The 16,804-nt window shown below is 43.1% G+C and overlaps 1 protein-coding gene across 1 annotated transcript in view; it reads left to right on the forward strand.

The window, feature by feature from the left end:
• The window catches only part of ITM2B (integral membrane protein 2B), a 51,433-nt gene that overhangs the window by 21,345 nt on the left and 13,284 nt on the right, over positions 1 to 16,804 (forward strand). The window contains exons 2-3 of the mRNA XM_082247075.1: positions 11,892 to 12,020; positions 14,773 to 14,976. Coding sequence (XP_082103201.1) covers positions 11,892 to 12,020; positions 14,773 to 14,976 — 333 coding nt within the window. The remainder of the gene's footprint in view (positions 1 to 11,891; positions 12,021 to 14,772; positions 14,977 to 16,804) is intronic.

The following is a 16,804-nucleotide window of genomic DNA, read 5'->3' on the forward strand; positions in this document are numbered from 1 at the left end:
TTTTAAGTTGTGTGTGTTTTTTTTTTGGGCAGTTTGTATGCACGTTTTTTGAGCGTTTTTCTGCAGCGTTTTTGGAGCTTTGACATTTTTGTACTAGCCAATATAGAAAACTAGTATCTGTTACATCATTTGTTGCTTTGTGCTTCTGCTTTCAGCTGCTTCAAAAATGCATCAATGTGCTGGAATCGAGCTACAAAAGTAGCTCCAGAACTTCAGGCTTCTGGTGTTTTGGAATGGAGATGTGAACCACCACCATAGAGAGAATTTTATAATTATTTTTTTTTCTTCCTGAGAGTTTTGGAGCTTCAAGTGTCCAGATCCAAAATGCTCAGGTGTGAATTGGGCCTCAAATTAGCTTGCCAAAAAAAAAACTGGAAGCTGATTGTTTTTTATGCAGAACTTTACCAGACTTTGCACACTCCAGTTTTAGCAAATCAACCTACGTGTGCACTGGCAGCTCTGTGCCAATCCAGCACTGCCTTCCACTGATGAAGACTAACATGCCAAGATTAGCGTCTTGTGATCGATTGGAGCATTATGCAATATTGTGATATTGATCGCTATTATGTTCTGCTTGTGTGGCCCACTTAGTTGAAAGCTACTTGTTCAGTCTGGCGATCTCTTAACATTTAATCGCTAGTTGTTTTAGAAGCAATGCTGATCTACTAAATATCTTCTGTCACTCTAGGCTAATGAGATGGCTGGCAGCAGGTGGTTAAATATCTCATTAGTAAGATTAACCCATGTAGCTTAACCTTGAGTAGCATGTTTTTTGGTTGGACAGCACTGAAAGAGGAGAGGATGAATTTTATTTATTTTTTTGTTGGCAGGGTGATCTGTGTTAATTTATAGTGTGCGAGTCGCTTTGGCTTGGCAGTTAACTCACATAGTACTTGAAGAGTGCGTTGATGGGTTTGTGAATAGCTTACTTTGAAGAATACAGTCATGTTTGATACGTAGAGCTTCATCTTAATCTAATACTAGGCCTCTTTGGACAAACTTCTACATTACAGCATGCTGTCACAGCTTCAGAGACCTTTCCTTTGATTATGAGATAATCATGCAGACAGCTTTCTGTAATTCTGCTAATGCTTTCTTATTTCAAATTAGCCTGCTTGCAAACAAACTTCTATTGATTACCTAAGTAATGTTAGAAAACGTGAAATCTAGCCCATGAATTCTACCACGGGTGGAAGAAGATTGATTAATTCCCCCATCAACACTTTTGTGTCCTGGTAGGGAATGCAGGGAGCCTTGCCTGCTGGCAGAAGATAATGTTCCCTGCTGGTAGCTGGAGCCACCAACAGTGATCACATATAAAAAAAAAAAAAAAAATAAAGAAAAAGAAAAAATCTGATCGGCTGTTGTACTGAAGTTGATTGATTGGATCTACTTCAGGTCAACCAACCTGCCCAGAGATGGATTGAATCTTGGCCAGTCCCTGCTGAGATGCGATCTTTTGGCTGGCTTCAAGTGATTGTAAAGTCTTGTGGTGGTTTTTTAATTTTTTTTTTTTTGAATAACAAACCTGTTCTACTTACCTGCCCTGTGCAGTTGGTTTTGCACAGAGCAGCCCGTATCCTCCTCTTTTCGGGTCCCTCTTCATCGTTCCTGGCCCCTCTCTCCTGTTAAGTGCCCCCACAGCAAGCAACTTGCTATAGGGACACCTGAGCCGAGCTGCAGCTCCATGTGTCCATTCAGACACTGAGCTAACATTCGCCACGCTCCCTCTCTCCTGATGGGCTAACTGACCGACTGCAGTGGGAGCTGTGTCTCAGCCAATCCGGAGGGAGAGTCCCGGTCGGCTGAGGGACTCATGGCCATCGCTGGGTAGAGAGGGGGTTCAGGTAGGTATTAGGGGTGCTGGGGTGGCTGCTACACACAGAAGGCTTGAAGATAAAAAAAACCTTTTGACCTTACAACTCCTTTGAGGGGAACACTCTTGACAAAAAATGAAACCGTAAATGGGTATCTAATGATAATGACCTGTATTTGTGATAATGTAACGGTATGGGGAATGCTATTATGCTGTAGTCTGAAGGCACTAGTACTTTAGTACAGAAAACCAAATATGGATAGCTAGCCCTTTACAATTGGCACAAAGGACATAGCAGCATATCTGCATTTTTTTTTTTTGTCTTTTATTTCCAGTATTCTATGCCTACCAGGCAACTTGGTGCTTCAAATCTCTATAGGCATTAGTATTCTGGCCACCTAGAATGATGTTTGAAATTAAGTAGGCCAGATCTTGCCTTTCTAGTTTTACCAATCCGAATACATAAGACTGCCATATATTTTAAAATGTGCAGAATCAGTGAGAGAACACTCCTGGGCACTGTGAAAGCCTGTAGAATCTGACTGCAAGGAATCGTAGAATATTCACCAATATTCTGCAACATTTCTCGTTTTAGAAACAACCCAGGATTTAAAGCGGAGCGCCACCCAAAAGGGGAGGTTCCACTTTAAACTTCCTCCCTGATTTCTGTTTGTGAAACTGAGCTTTTATCCAGAAGACCAGTCAGTGTCTGCAGTGCCACTTGCACATACACAGTGCACACCCTGCTGTGTAGCCACAAGCTGTCGCAGCTGGGTGCCCATAGTAAAGAAGCCGACACTGCTGGGGTGAGTGCACCACTGGATCCTGGGACAGGTGAGTGTGTATTTGTTTATTAAAAGTCCGCCGCATTTCTGCAAAGGAAGTTGGAGATTTAGTCAGGATCAATGGTGTTCTCAATGCCTGAGAAATACAGGCAGATACTTATCCATCATGCCATACCATCAGGGAGGTAAGTGATTTGGCCCTAAATTTATTCTGCAGCAGAACAATGTCCCAAAACATACAGCCAATGTAATTAAGAACTATCTTCAGGGTAGAAGAACAGGGTGTCCTGGAAATGATGGGTTGGCCCCCACAGAGCTCTGATCCCAAAATAGTCTGTGTGGGATTACATGAATTATTTAACTGCTTCCATTACCAGGCCATTTTTAGTACTCCACTCCTACATGTAAATATCATAATTTTTTTGCTTGAAAATTACTCGGAACCCCCAAACATTATATTTATATAGAATATAAAAAAAATATATATATATATATATATAATATATTAGAACGACCCTAGGGAATAAAATGGCGGTCATTGCAACTTTTTATGTCACACAGTATTATGTGCAGAAATTATTCAAACGCGTTTTTTTTAATTTTTTTTTTTTTAGTTTGGGGGGGGAAAAAAAACGTTTTATGAATTTAAAAAAAAAAAATCTAAAGTTAGCCCAATTGTTTTGTATAATGTGAAAGATGATGTTACGCTGAGTAAATAGATACCTAATGTCCCGCTTTAAAATTGCGCACACTCATGGAATGACGCCAAACGTCGGTACTTAAAAATCTCTGTAGGCAACGCTTTAAAAACATTTTACAGGTTACCAGTTTAGAGTTAGAGGAAGTCTTGAGCTAGAATTGTTGCTCTCGCTCTAACGTTCGCAGAAATACCTCACATGTATGGATTGAACGCTGTTTACATATGTGGCCGCGACGTACGCATGCGTTCGCATCTGCATGTGAGCGGACGGGGGTACTTTACATTTTTTTTATTAATATTTTTAATTTCCCTTTTTTAAATTTTTTTTTTTTTCTTATCACTTTTATTCCTATTACAAGGAACCTTATAATAGGAAAAGTACATGACGGGTCCTCTTTATAGAGAGATCTGGGGTCAATAGGACCTCGGATCTCTCCTACAGGCTGGAAAGCCTGAAATAAAGACAACTGCCAGGTCGGGCGTGCTGTGACTATCTGGTCCTTGCAGTCGCTATCGTGTACTTCTTCCTGGGGGGGGGGGGGGGGGTGGGATGTTGGTTTTTGTTGGTGTTGTCTTATCTATCTTTTTACAATATCTGTCCATTTGATTTATATTACTATTCACTGTGCGTTCCATAACTGTTACGGATACCAGCCACGTTGTCTAACCATTCAGGCTTGAAGGGTATTTCTTGATGCCTGATTTTTACTTGTTTTGAATTCTGTGACTTAAATCAAAACTATTTTGATTTCAGCAATTTTTTTTTTTTCCCAATTTGTATTTTTGTAATTTCCCTTTTGTTTTGTGTGTAAGTATACGTTGCAATAATGTCAATCTTGACAACCAAAATACTGGTGAGTGCAGCTCTGATGGCTGTGTTTAAAAGCAGCCTGTTAGGATAGAAAACTGCTATAGGTCATTGCTGACTTTGTGAAGGTACATTGGCTTGGTCTGCCATCCTTATCCCCATACCTTGGCAGTTATTTGATATTCTTAATATTGGTCTGTTTCTTCAAACTATTGGAACTATGTTGATTCTAAATTATGTTTATTGCTTAACCAGTTCCCATCCGCGCTACAGCCTATATACGGCTGCAGCGCGGACTCGAATTTTCGGGAGGCCGTTTAAAAACGGCCTCCCAGTGACACGCCCCCCGCGCGCTCCCGCGAGCGCGCAGCGGGGAGAATCTGTGTCGGCCGTGTCCCTTGGACACAGCCGATCACAGATCGTAGTGAATGGCCAATCACAGCGGCCATTCACCACGTGATCGGATCATCCAATGAGAGATGATCTCATATGTAAACATATGAGATCATCTCTCATCGCCGGCGCTCCTTCCTCACACGGAGCCTGCAGTGTGAGGAAGGAGGGAGAGCTGCACAGCGCCAGGGACAAAGAGACATGTAATCATGGCACTGATTACCAGTGCCCTGATTACTAAAAGGTAAAAAACATACACAGTGCCCCCCCATCAGTGCCCTCCATCAGTGTCCCCCATCAATGCCCACAATCAGTGCCCATAGTGCTGCCAGTCAGTGCCCATCAGTGCCTGCTCATCTAGGCACTGATAAGCACTGACTGGCAGCACTATGGGCACTGAGTGTGGGCACTGATGGTGCTGCCCATCAGTGCTCATCAGTTCTGCCCATCAGTGCTCATCAGTGCCACCCGTCAGTGCCCATCAGTGCCGCCTCTCAGTGCCCATCAGTGCCGCCCGCCAGTGCCGCCTCTCAGTGCCCAGCAGTGCCACCTCAGTGCCCAGCAGTGCCACCTCAGTGCCCAGCAGTGCCACCTCTCAGTGCCCAGCAGTGCCGCCTATCAGTGCCACCTATCAATGCCGCCTATCAGTGCTCATCATTGCGGCATATTAGTACCTCCTCATAAGTGCCACCTCATCAGTGCCCATAAGTGCCACCTCATCAGTGCCCATAAGTGCCACCTCATCAGTGCCCATAAGTGCCACCTCATCAGTGCCCATCAGTGCAGCCTATCAGTGCCCATCAGTGCCGCCTCATCAGCGCCCTTCAGTGAAGGAGAAAAATTTATTTTCAAAATTTACTCACAGAAAATAAGAAAAACTTTTTTTTTTTTTCAAAATTTTCTGTCTTTATTCTTTTTTTTTTGTAAAAAATAAAAAACCCAGAGATGATTAAATACCACCAAAAGAAAGCTCTATTTGTGTGAAAAAAATGATAAAAATTTCAAATGGGTACAGTGTAGCACGACCGCGCGATTGTCATTCAAAGTGTGAAAGCGCTGAAAGCTGAAAATTGGCCTGGATGGGAAGGGTGTTTAAGTGCACAGTAGGCAAGTGGTTAACAGCAGTGAGTGAATCATCTATTCAGAAATACAGGATGTGATCACACCTTAGCTCAGTGTTTCACAACCTTTTTTCAGTCAAGGCACCCTCCAAAATTATGGACAGTCTTGAGGCGCCTCATTCTAAAATGTAAAAACTCTTTTATATAATGCAGCCACATCAATACACATAGAACACCCAACATTAGAGGTGATGTATTCTTCCAAAGCAAATACACTTTTGCAAACTGGTACTGGCTAATATTCCAGAGTTTCTCTTCTCCCTCAGCTTTCTCCATCACTTAGCAAAATGAGAACCCAAAGCTGATGAGAGAGACAAGGGAGGGTGCAAACAAGGATGATATGCAGGCAATTGACATCCTCATCAACTGATGATGTCATTGGTCTTTAGGAGGTTGGCAGCTAGAAGGTTGTAATGGTGTACAATGAAAACCTGTGGGTTTGTGTACTTTTAGGGTAATTTTTTATGCATTTTGCCAAGGCACCCCTAAAGAAACCTCAAGGCACCCTAGGGTGCCTGGGCACCCTGGTTGAAAAAGGCTGCCTTAGCTTTTTGCAAGATGAAATTTGGACCTTACATAAAGTCAAATATTTTTTTACCTGCAGCACTTAAGTGAAATGAATTGTAAAGCTCCGAAAACTGTATAGTGCTTAATTATGGTCTTAATTAACTTGCATTGAAAGGTGTATATACTAAGAGCAATGACTGCCAAGCATAGAGCTTGTTGCCCGACAGAGCCCTCTTTAATCATGGCACCATCTTCCTGTGACCTTATGCCAAAAGTCCCCCCACATGCTCAGTGTGTTCACTGGAGCCTGGTGATATTTGTCTGCACTGTCCTGAGTACCACTAAAGATAACTGTATCAAGGCCGTACACACGATCGGAAAACCATACAAAAAATACAGCGATCGTGATAATCTGATAATTAGTACACCGCTTTTGCGAGCCGATCACGACCGTTCATGTGAAATTATCTGAAGGGACAAACATTTTTTTTTTTTTTTTCTTGTACGACTCCAAATTGTACAATTTTGAAAATTCAGTACAGTTGTCATTCGTAAATACAACATGTTCTATCACTTCCAATGTTGTATTCTGTCATACGAGACTTTTCATAACTTCAGTAATCTCTTAATTTCCAATAAGAGACTAGCATGCAAAAAAAATGGAACGATCAATTGTCCAATAATATTGAGTGTACCAGGCATCACTTTACTACTTTGAACCTCTCATTGTTACTTCTCAAAGATGCCAGGAGCATAAACATGGGGTGAATGAATGTGCAGTAAGAACGGACTGGAAAGTTATATGAACATATAAAAAGCATAGCTTTTTCAGCCCTGAGGTCCCATTCACACCTGGGCCTTTTGGGATTGCGGCAGAATCACTGCAATTTCTGCCCACAATCTTAAAGCGCACTGCAATCAGAAAAAGCAGGTTCCGCTGCCATTGTTTTAATAGCACCTAAAACACGGTGCAGTTTTGCCACGGTTGTTGTGCGGCTATCTCAAGATCTCTATCTGCATCACACTCGATGCGATTTCCGCACAATAAATCATGGCAACTCTGCACTGTTTTTAAGTGCCATTAAAAATGATGGCACCTGAACCTGCAGTTTCAGATTTGTAGTGGCACACTCCCAAAATGCTTAGTTGTGAATGGAGCCTAAAATATTGGTGTAAGTAATTACACTGATGCGTTGTGCAAAAACATGGCTTAGAGCACCAAGTGTGCATAAGTGTTTGAACGTGTTAAGCGCTTGGGCATTTATTCATTTCATTGGCCATAATAATCTGGCCACTACAATTTTAAAAAATGTTCACGCGCTTAATGCGCCTAGATGCGTTTAAACCTATTTACCCATGCTTAGGTGTGCAGGCATTTTTTTCTAACCAAACACTCCTCTCTAGAATGCACAAATGTGTGTAAGGAGTCCATGTGTATGATCAACATATAGAACCAGGAATCCAGAAATTGCAGGCTGCAATTCGCCTCCTGCTGTCCAACAAATGGTCATCCCTCCAGACTTGCATGCGGGTGCTAGGCCTGATGGTGTCTACCTTCGAGGCGGTTCTGTTTGCACAGTTCCATATGAGGTCCCTGCAAAGGGAGATTCTGACCCAAGTGGGACAAGACTCCTCAGTCTCTGGACAATCAGATTTGGCTGAGTCGGGAAAGGAGTCCCTGATATGGGGGCTTCGCTCTCGGGTACTTCGGCTGTGAAAATCCTTCCTCCCCTTGTATTGGACAGTGGTCACCATGGATGCCAGCCTGTCTGGCTGGGGAGGCGTCCTCTGCAAGCATTCTGCTCAGGGGATCTGGATGCTGGAAGTGCTGGACTCCAGAATACTGATCAATGTACTGGAACATCGAGCAATCAGACTGTGTCTGGATCATTGAACGGATCGTCTTCAGGGATGCCCAGTGCTCATTCAATGGGACGATGTCACGCCCGTGGCTTATGTCAATCACCAAGGGGGCACAAGAAGTGGTGGCTCTGGAGGTAGCCGGCATTCTAAGAGGGACAGAGCGGTTCGTTCCAGCCCTCTACGCCGTGCACATTCCTGGGGTGGAAAATTAGCAGACGGATTATCTGTCGGCAGGCGTTGGACCAAGGGCATTGGTCCCTTCATCTGAAGGTGTTTCATCAGCTGTGTCTCCGAGGGGGCGAACAGAAATGTGCAGAGGTTTGTGGCTCGGTCAAGGGATCCTCTGGCGGACACCACAGACACGCTGGTGGCCCCGTTAAGTCAGAATCATCTGATCTACACTTTCCCTCCTCTCAAGCTTCTTCCCAGACTCCTACGCAGGATCGAGGATTCCGGTCATCTTAGTGGCTCCTGACTGGCCTTGCGGGGCCTGGTACGCCGATCTAGTGCGGCTAGTCCCCGACGTTTCTTGGAAGCATCCTCTTAGGCCCCTTTCACACATACGGTCCGTTCAGTTTATCAGTTCAGTCACGTCAAAATGTATCAGTTTTCCATCCGTTTTTCGTCAGTTGTCTTCCGTTTTTCGTCAGTTGTCTTCCGTTTTTCGTCAGTTGTCTTCCGTTTTTCGTCAGTTGTCTTCCGTTTTTCGTCAGTTGTCTTCCGTTTTTCGTCCGATCCGTTTTTTTTTTTGACGGATGAACAATAGGGCATTCATACGTTCAAAAAAACGGACATTGACGGAAGCGGATGAAAATGGATGTTAACTGATCATGATCCGTTGTCATCCGTTTTTACATAGAGATACATTGATGTCCGTTTTTCATCCGTCAACGGATGGATGAAAAACGGACAAACGGACAGCATGTGTGAAAGGGGCCTTAGAGAGGATCTGCTGTCCCAAGGACTGATTTTCCTCCCTGTTTTACAGTCCCTGGCTTTGATGGATTGGCTGTTGAACACCAGGTGCTAAAGTTAGAGGTTTGTCTGTCTGAATTAGTGATTCCTACGTTGTTAAAAGCTAGAAAATCGACATCTAGGAAGATCTACCATCATACCTGGAAGACTTTGCGTGGTGTGAGTCTCTTGGGGTTCATCCCTGCTCCTTGGTGGCTTGGATCTTAACCTTCCTTTTAAGGGGGGTTGAACAGAAAGTGGCCTTGAGTACCATCAAGTGCCAGGTATCGGCCTTGGCGTTTTTTTCCAACTACCTTTTTGGCCACACACTCCCTTGTGCGTACTTTTCTTTAGGGTGTCCGACATTTGATCCCTCCAGTGCCGGCTCCGTTACGGCCTTGGGATCTTAATTAGGTGCTTTCAGCTTTATAGAAGCCTCACTTTGAAAATATTCAATATAGATTCCCCTGCTTGCACTGTCCCAGAAGGTGTCCTTTTTGGGTGGGTATCACTTCTGCACACAGGGTTTCGGAACTGGCGGCATTATCCTGTCCACCTTATTTGGGTATTCACATGGATAAGGTGGTGCTTCGCCCCTGTCAGTCATTCCTTCCTAATGTGGTCTCTGACTTTCATTTTAATGAAGACATTGTGTTGCCTTCCCTGAGTCCCAGGCCTTAACATCCTAAGGAAATTGCATGCCTTGGATGTGGTCTGGGCAATTAGGGTGTACCTGGCAGCTACGAAGTCTTTCAGGAAGTCATACTCTTTGTACTCACGGATGGACCTCACAAAGGGTTGTCTGCTTCCTCTTCAACCATTTCCAGATGGATCAGACAGACGGTGGTTCAGGTCTTTTCCATCAGGGATCAGGTTCCTCATTTCCCTGTCAAGGCGCACTCTACTAGGGCGCTTAGTGCCTCTTGGGCCTTCCATCATTGTTTCAGTGACTCGGGTTTACAAGGTGGCCACCTGGTCGTCGGTGCACACTTTTCAAAGTTTTATAAAGTGGATGTGTTGGCATCTGCGGATGCTTCCATTGCCTGCAAGGTTTTGCAGGCTGCGGTTTAGCAGACCTGATCTTCTTTGAGGGTGTATATATATTTTTTTTTTTTTTATGTGGGCTCCAGTTGTTTGGGTTGAGCCCCTGTTTCCTGGTTGGCTAATGTTTAGCCTTGGGAATTTTTTGCTGTTTCCCACCCCTCATGTTTGACACTGCTTTGGGATGTTCCAATGGTCAAGAATGACCAGAGCGGTGTCCGCCAATGAACGAAAGAGAAAATGGGATTTTTTACTTACCGTAAAATCTATTTCTCTGATCATTGACAGGCACAGCACCCACCCACCCCTCTGTGGAGTTATCATTCTCCTGACACTGCGTGTAACAAAACGGAGTGACTATAGCAGGGAGAGGGAGTACACCCCCTGGGGACTGCCCATGTGTGTAGCCAGAAGTTTTTTATGCCTAGTGTCCTACTCCTTTAGGAGGCAGCATAACCCAATGGTCAAGGACAGGAGCGACACCGCTCATTGACACATGTCAATGAGCATCAGAGAAAGGGATTTTACGGTAAGACAAAAATAGTTTTTTTTTTGTTGTTTTTTTTTTTTTTTTTTTTTCTTTAGCTTGCATGAGGCCGAACCGTTCAGCAAAATTTTACATTGTAACTAGTTTCATTTTAACAGCATATTGAGAGAATCATAGAATCTATGGGTTAATTCCTTACGTTTTTATAACAAATTAATTTATACCATAAAGTACTATAGTAAGTGAGTTAGTGATTGTTAAAAATCACCTTGTAAAACAACCCATTCATGTTAAAATAGAAATGAAAGGCAAAACCTTTTTGTATAGATATCATTTTTTTATATTTAAATGTTCTAAGTGATTATATTCCCTCTGTTCTCAGCTGTATAAGAGCTGGGGGAGGAGAAACAGCATGACACTAAGCTTCCCAGTAAATGTCTGTGTAGCTTGGGCGTGTCAGGACAAGTTTGATCATTGGAGAAGAGTACACTAGCACAGCTAGAGAACTGACCATGGTGTGCTCTCCTGCTTGGCGTGGTCAGTTGTTAATAGGAAAGCAGGGGGACTAGCAGGAACACCATGGATGTCACATAAAGAAACCAATACGAAGAGAACAGGATACTTTCTCATACTAGTACAGGGTACAGCAGGCACATCTCGGGAATATAAAATGTTGGGGTAACAAACAGTTTAAAGGTAGTGCTTTATCTTAAATCCTTATGTTTTCACATCAATGTAATGCATCCAGCCAGCACTTAAGCATTAGGCCCCTTTTCACACCAGTGGACCAGTTGGGTCCGCCTGTCTATCAGGTGGACCCGATCGGACATTCCAGTCTGCTTTAGGGAGCAACTGGTGTCAACAGACATGTGTCTGACATCTGATCCGATCCTGTCTGCTAAAAACAGTATGTATGGGGGTCCGTTCCCTCTCTGTCCGACAGATCGTATGGCAGTCAGGTTTAAAAGGACAGGCAGTTTGTTTACATCCGACCGCCCATAGAGAAGAGCGGTCTGTGTCTGCCTAAGCGGAGTGGACACAGATCAGCCATCCGCCTGCTCAGCAAGCATCAACAGACATTTTCCCCTCTGTGTAGGCAGACTCCCAAGGGAGCCCACCTCATATCGAAGGGACCTTGCTCCCATCCAGCCTGGCTCTTGTTTTTGTCTGTAGATGTTATACCCCTACAGATGTCAGAATGAGCTTGTACATTATAACACGAATAATATAATATTTTCACTTGTTTTTTAATGCAGGATCATAATGATAGTTATCATAGGGCTTTTGTTATGTGGCACCCATCAATATGAGGACTAAGTTTCTCTGCAGACTTGTAATCTAATAAAGTCATCATGCCATAACTTCTGGGAGCAGATCTGTACAAGTTGAGCCATAAATGTTTGTCTGTTTTTGCAGGAGGTGGAAGAAGTTGTACCGCTTGGACAGAGACGAGCCTGGTGTTGGTGCATGTGTTTTGGATTGGCCTTTATGTTGGCTGGTATCGTGCTGGGTGGTGCATACCTCTACAGATATTTTGTTTCACAGGTAAGATCACCTTGCAATGTAACACATTTAGGAAAGAGAGAAAGATCCGAAAGTTTAGTAAAGTAATTTGCTCACTGTAGTGGAAATAAATGTAACAAAGCCCTATTTAGTAGACCATAAATGTTGGAAGCCCTACAGGGCCAGTGCAGATCTATAAATAAAACACTATGGGAGACCTTTTATCAGTTCTCTTGCATGCAAAGCCATTCTAATCAGGAGCAGTTAGGGCTCTTTCACACGGGCGGTCCGATCGGATCCGCCTGTCAGTTTTTTTAGGCGGATCTGATCGGATCCTCCATGCAGCTCTATAGGGCAGCGGGTGTCAGCGGAGACACCTCCGCTGACACCCGCTGCCATCCGCATCCGATCCTGTGCTGAAATCTAGACGGATGGAAACCCTATTTTTCCATCCGTTCAGTAATCGGAGCGGATCTGATGAGAGCGGACAAGCGGTCCGCTCTCATCTGATCCCCCATAGAGGGCAGCGGGGGCTGAGACACCTCCCTCTCCGCTCTGCAAGCGGAGACGGAGCTGTCATCCGCCCGGCTCAGCGGGGATCGCGGATCGATCCCCGCTGAGCAACACGGATCCGCCTACGGAGGCGGACCGTGTGAAAGAGCCCTTAGAGAGTTTTTTTTTTTTTTTTTTATAATTGGGCTGCTTAATGTTATTGTAATGTCTTGTGGTGTTTGTTTAAACAAAAAAAAAATGTTATACTTCCCTGCTCTGTGCAGTTGGTTTTGCACAGAGTGGCCTGGATTCTCCACTTCTCGGGTCCCTCTTCTGTGCTCCTGGCCCCCTCCCCCTTGTTGAGTGCCCCCACAGCAAGTAGCTTGAAGTGGGGGCACCTGAGCCCAGTCACAGCTCCCTGTGTCCTTTCAGACACGGAGCGACAACCCCCCCCCCCCCCTTATCTCGTGATTGGTTGACTGACTTTGACAGCAGCGGAGGCCAATTGCGCCACGCTACTGTCTCAGCCAATGAGGAGGGGAGTCCTGGTCAGCTGAGGATCTCCTGCAACATCGCTGAATAAAGATGGGCTCAGGTAAATATTAGGGGGGCTGAATTTTTTTTTTTTATATCTTAATGCGTATAATGCATTAGGATAAACATTCTGCCTTTTACAATCCCTTTTAAGAGAAGTATACCTAATTGGCAGCTGGCTGAGTCTATCTGCGCTCTGCTGAGAGCTGGAGCCAGCTACTTCTGCCCCCTCTCCAACCCAGTTCTCCAGTGAGCTATGGAGGAGAGCACTAACAGTCATATGCTATGAGCAGACCAAGAGCTGAGCGATCGGCAGTCATGTGATCAATCAGTTCAGTCTTAGAGCTGATGTGGGACAGCTACAGCATCACACCAATATTGATGCAAGGAGGCAAGCATACAATGGGGAAAATGTATATTTGATCCCCTGCAGATTTTGTAAGTTTGCCCACTTGCAAATAAATTAAGGGTCTATAATTTTTATCATAGGTGTATTTTAAATGGAGACAATCAAGAGATTAAATAAAAGAAAGATCAATCAAAAATCCAGAATAACGCATGATACAAATGTTATAAATTTGAGTTGCAGTTCAGTGAGTAAAATAAGTATTTGATCCTCAACCAAAACAATACTTAGTGCTTGGAGAAACCCTTATTGGCAAGCACATAGGTAAGATGTTTCTTGTAGTTGGTTACCAGGTTTTCACACATCGCAGGAGGGATTTTGGTCCACCCTTTACAGATCTTCTCTAAATCCTTAAAGTTTCTTGTTTGTTTCTACCTCCATGGTTGACGTCATAGTCAGCATTTCACCAATCTGTGCAAATTGGGTTTAGTTGGCTGGCCAGAATTCCAGGTACAAGTGTTACAAATCTTAAACTTATTGTAAAAGAAGAATCCAAGGAATGAAATGGAGTTTTAGTTTTCCCCTTTATTTCCATCGGAGACTGAGAGTGTCTATTCAAAATAACATAGTAGGTTCAATTACTCAGGAGGAGTGATGAATAGTGGGGTTGAACTTAAAATAAGAACGTTTACCTTAAAAGTAAAATAAATAAGCATTGGGTTTTGGTTTCTATACCTGGATTTTTTTTTTTTTATTTTAAATTCAGGGTTGTTATGACTGTTGTTTGGTATATTAATTACATGTAATTTTGTGACATGCTGCATGAGAGTCTTAATATTGCATTTTATTATAGCTTCTGTATTTTCATACTTCATTAAAAATATGCTTACATTTTATTGTAAACTGCAATCTATAATAATGCATACCTCTCTTGTGGTATCTTACCTGACTGTTTTTTTTTATTTGAAATCCAGAATGCCTAAAAAAAATAGAAATGCACAATAGTTTGGATGTTGGCCTTCTAGAAAATTGGCTGCTATATTGGAAGGGTTCCAAATCAATGGAGAATGTGGGTATCTCCCGTTTTGGCTTTCCTCTTCCTCTCAGCCCAGAAGTGTGCATTTCCTCCCCCCTTCCCCTGCACAGAGTCCCCAGAGGACTGACTGGTCTCTAAAGGCTGCACTGTGGAGGAGGAAGTGGGCAGAGAGCCCAGAAACCTCAGGCTCCAGCTGCCAGGCAGACATGGCACGCCACAATAAACTGTATTCAGTTGGCTGAAGAACAGACATCTGTACTAGTCAGTACTGGAGTGCAGCAGTATGGCTGAACCCGATGCCCTCTAGTAGATACATATAGTTGGTATTTCTCATAATTCTAGCACTGCTTACCTCCTTTTTTTTTTTTTTTTTCCCTCTCTAATAGCGTGGAGTTTACTTCTGTGGAATAAGATACACTGATGATGATATGGCGCTTGCTGAGCCTTACGCAGACTCTTCCCGTATTCGATACCACTCATTTAAGGAGAGAATTCAGATTCTGGAAGATGAAGAAGTCGAACTGATCAATGTGCCCGTCCCAGAATTTGCTGATAGTGACCCTGCTGATATTGTACACGATTTTCACAGGGTAAGCTCCATTTTCTTATAACTTTTTAATGTGCTAAATTGTGCTTTCGATGGCTAGTTTAGGGGCAGCAGTCACTAATCCATAGTTTTGTGTGTTTTCTACACTTTTGAACAGGTAGGTCCACCCAAGAGTGGAATTGTATCACTCTGGCTTCTTGGATCTTTGGGATTTATAAAGAAGATACTTCTTCCTGTTGTACTAATTTAGTGTCCCTCTTCCCTTTTTCGTTTTTCTCTACTCTCTGCTGGCTTATTTGTCCCTTTCATATTATGGGGAATGCTTCTGGGCTTTGTTTAATGTCATAATGCTTTTGGTGGGGTAGTGGCATATATCATATATTGTGCTGATTGATTGCCTAACAAGGCATATTACACGCTCTCTCAAAGTTCTAATAAGTGCATATGTTGAATAAATGTAAAACACCAGTTGGCATAAACAAATAAGTTTACTAGTAGTTGCTTTTACTTTTCCTCTGACAAGAAGTCTACACTTAACTATGAACTTTGTTCAGTGACTCTAATTTCTAGATAGATAGGAAAAGCAATACACCTTTTGTACTCTGATCTCCTTGTGTTCAGAAGATCCGGTTTTACTTGTAATCTCTTTTGGCAACAGGAAGAATTAAAGAACTCTGCTCTTTGTTTTTGAAGCCATTTAGTGTAGATCTTTTTTTCATAAATGCTTCTAAACAAATTCTTTTTTTTTTTTTTTGCTGTAATCTGTGATGATTTTGATTTGCCTAAAATGTATGTAAAACCAGGTTATGGACGTTTAAGGGTTAACATATGCCTAAGAAGAAGTAAATCCACTTTAGAACATGGCCTCGCTGACCTAGTGTAGCTACAGGCACTGTGGCGCAATACTCAGGTTCACCAGATGTTCATAATGGAGCTTTCAGCTACTCGCCTTGCTCTCCCTTTCCAGAGCCCTTTCTCTGTGTCTACATTAGGGATTTGATGGATTCCAGGATTCTCCTGGTAGAAAGCAGGGGGGGACCTGGGCTGCTAAGAGAACTGCTTCAGTGCTTGCATATGTGGACATATTTGTAGGTACTCCTAAGACTCATTGATATAATGCTTCATTCTTCCTGAAAAGTGAGGAAGTTAAACTCGAAATAGTCTCTTGTATACCTTGCCTGCCTTTGGTATGTCATACAGTATAGCAAAGAAGGTGTGAAAATAGATACATTGTTACATGTTCTACAAAGATATTCTTAAAAAGGCCTGGGCTTATTTGTTGGTACCCATAGAAACGATTATAGGTAAATCAGTGATATTTTAAATGTTTTTTTTTTTTTTTTTGTAATTTTAGTATTACACGTCTTCAGTTTAGTAATTAGTCAGTCAGCTTATTTACTCTTTGTTTTTGATTTTCTAATGTACACCATACTGAACATGGACCTGAGAAGGCAAGTAAGTGTTGTCTTAGGCTCCATGTACACGGGACGTTGTAAATGGCCATTTAGGAGCAGTTGGGCGTGTTTTTCAGAAGCCCCTGAACCCACCTGCATGTTTGCTTTTCTGTCCATGTACACAGGGTCGTTTACAGTCATTTGCAGGCAGTTGAGTTCAGGGACATTTTTTGGAACGCAATTATTTGCGTTCGAACGTGTGTTTCCCGGCGTTTCAAACGCAAAAACGGGACCAAACGCGACCGAACGTGATGAAGTACGTTCAGCCACGTTATACGTTTTTTTTTTTTTTTTTCTTCCATTCAAAATCAATGGTTCCCTATGGGAGCCTATTGCTTTGAATGGAAGGCGCACCACATGTCGGATCATCCTGATCCGACTTGCGCTGTGAGAATCTTGAGGGGGAACTCCACACCA

Source organism: Pelophylax lessonae, assembly GCF_965119305.1.
Source record: "Pelophylax lessonae genome assembly, chromosome: 2".
Classification (NCBI taxonomy): domain Eukaryota; kingdom Metazoa; phylum Chordata; class Amphibia; order Anura; family Ranidae; genus Pelophylax; species Pelophylax lessonae.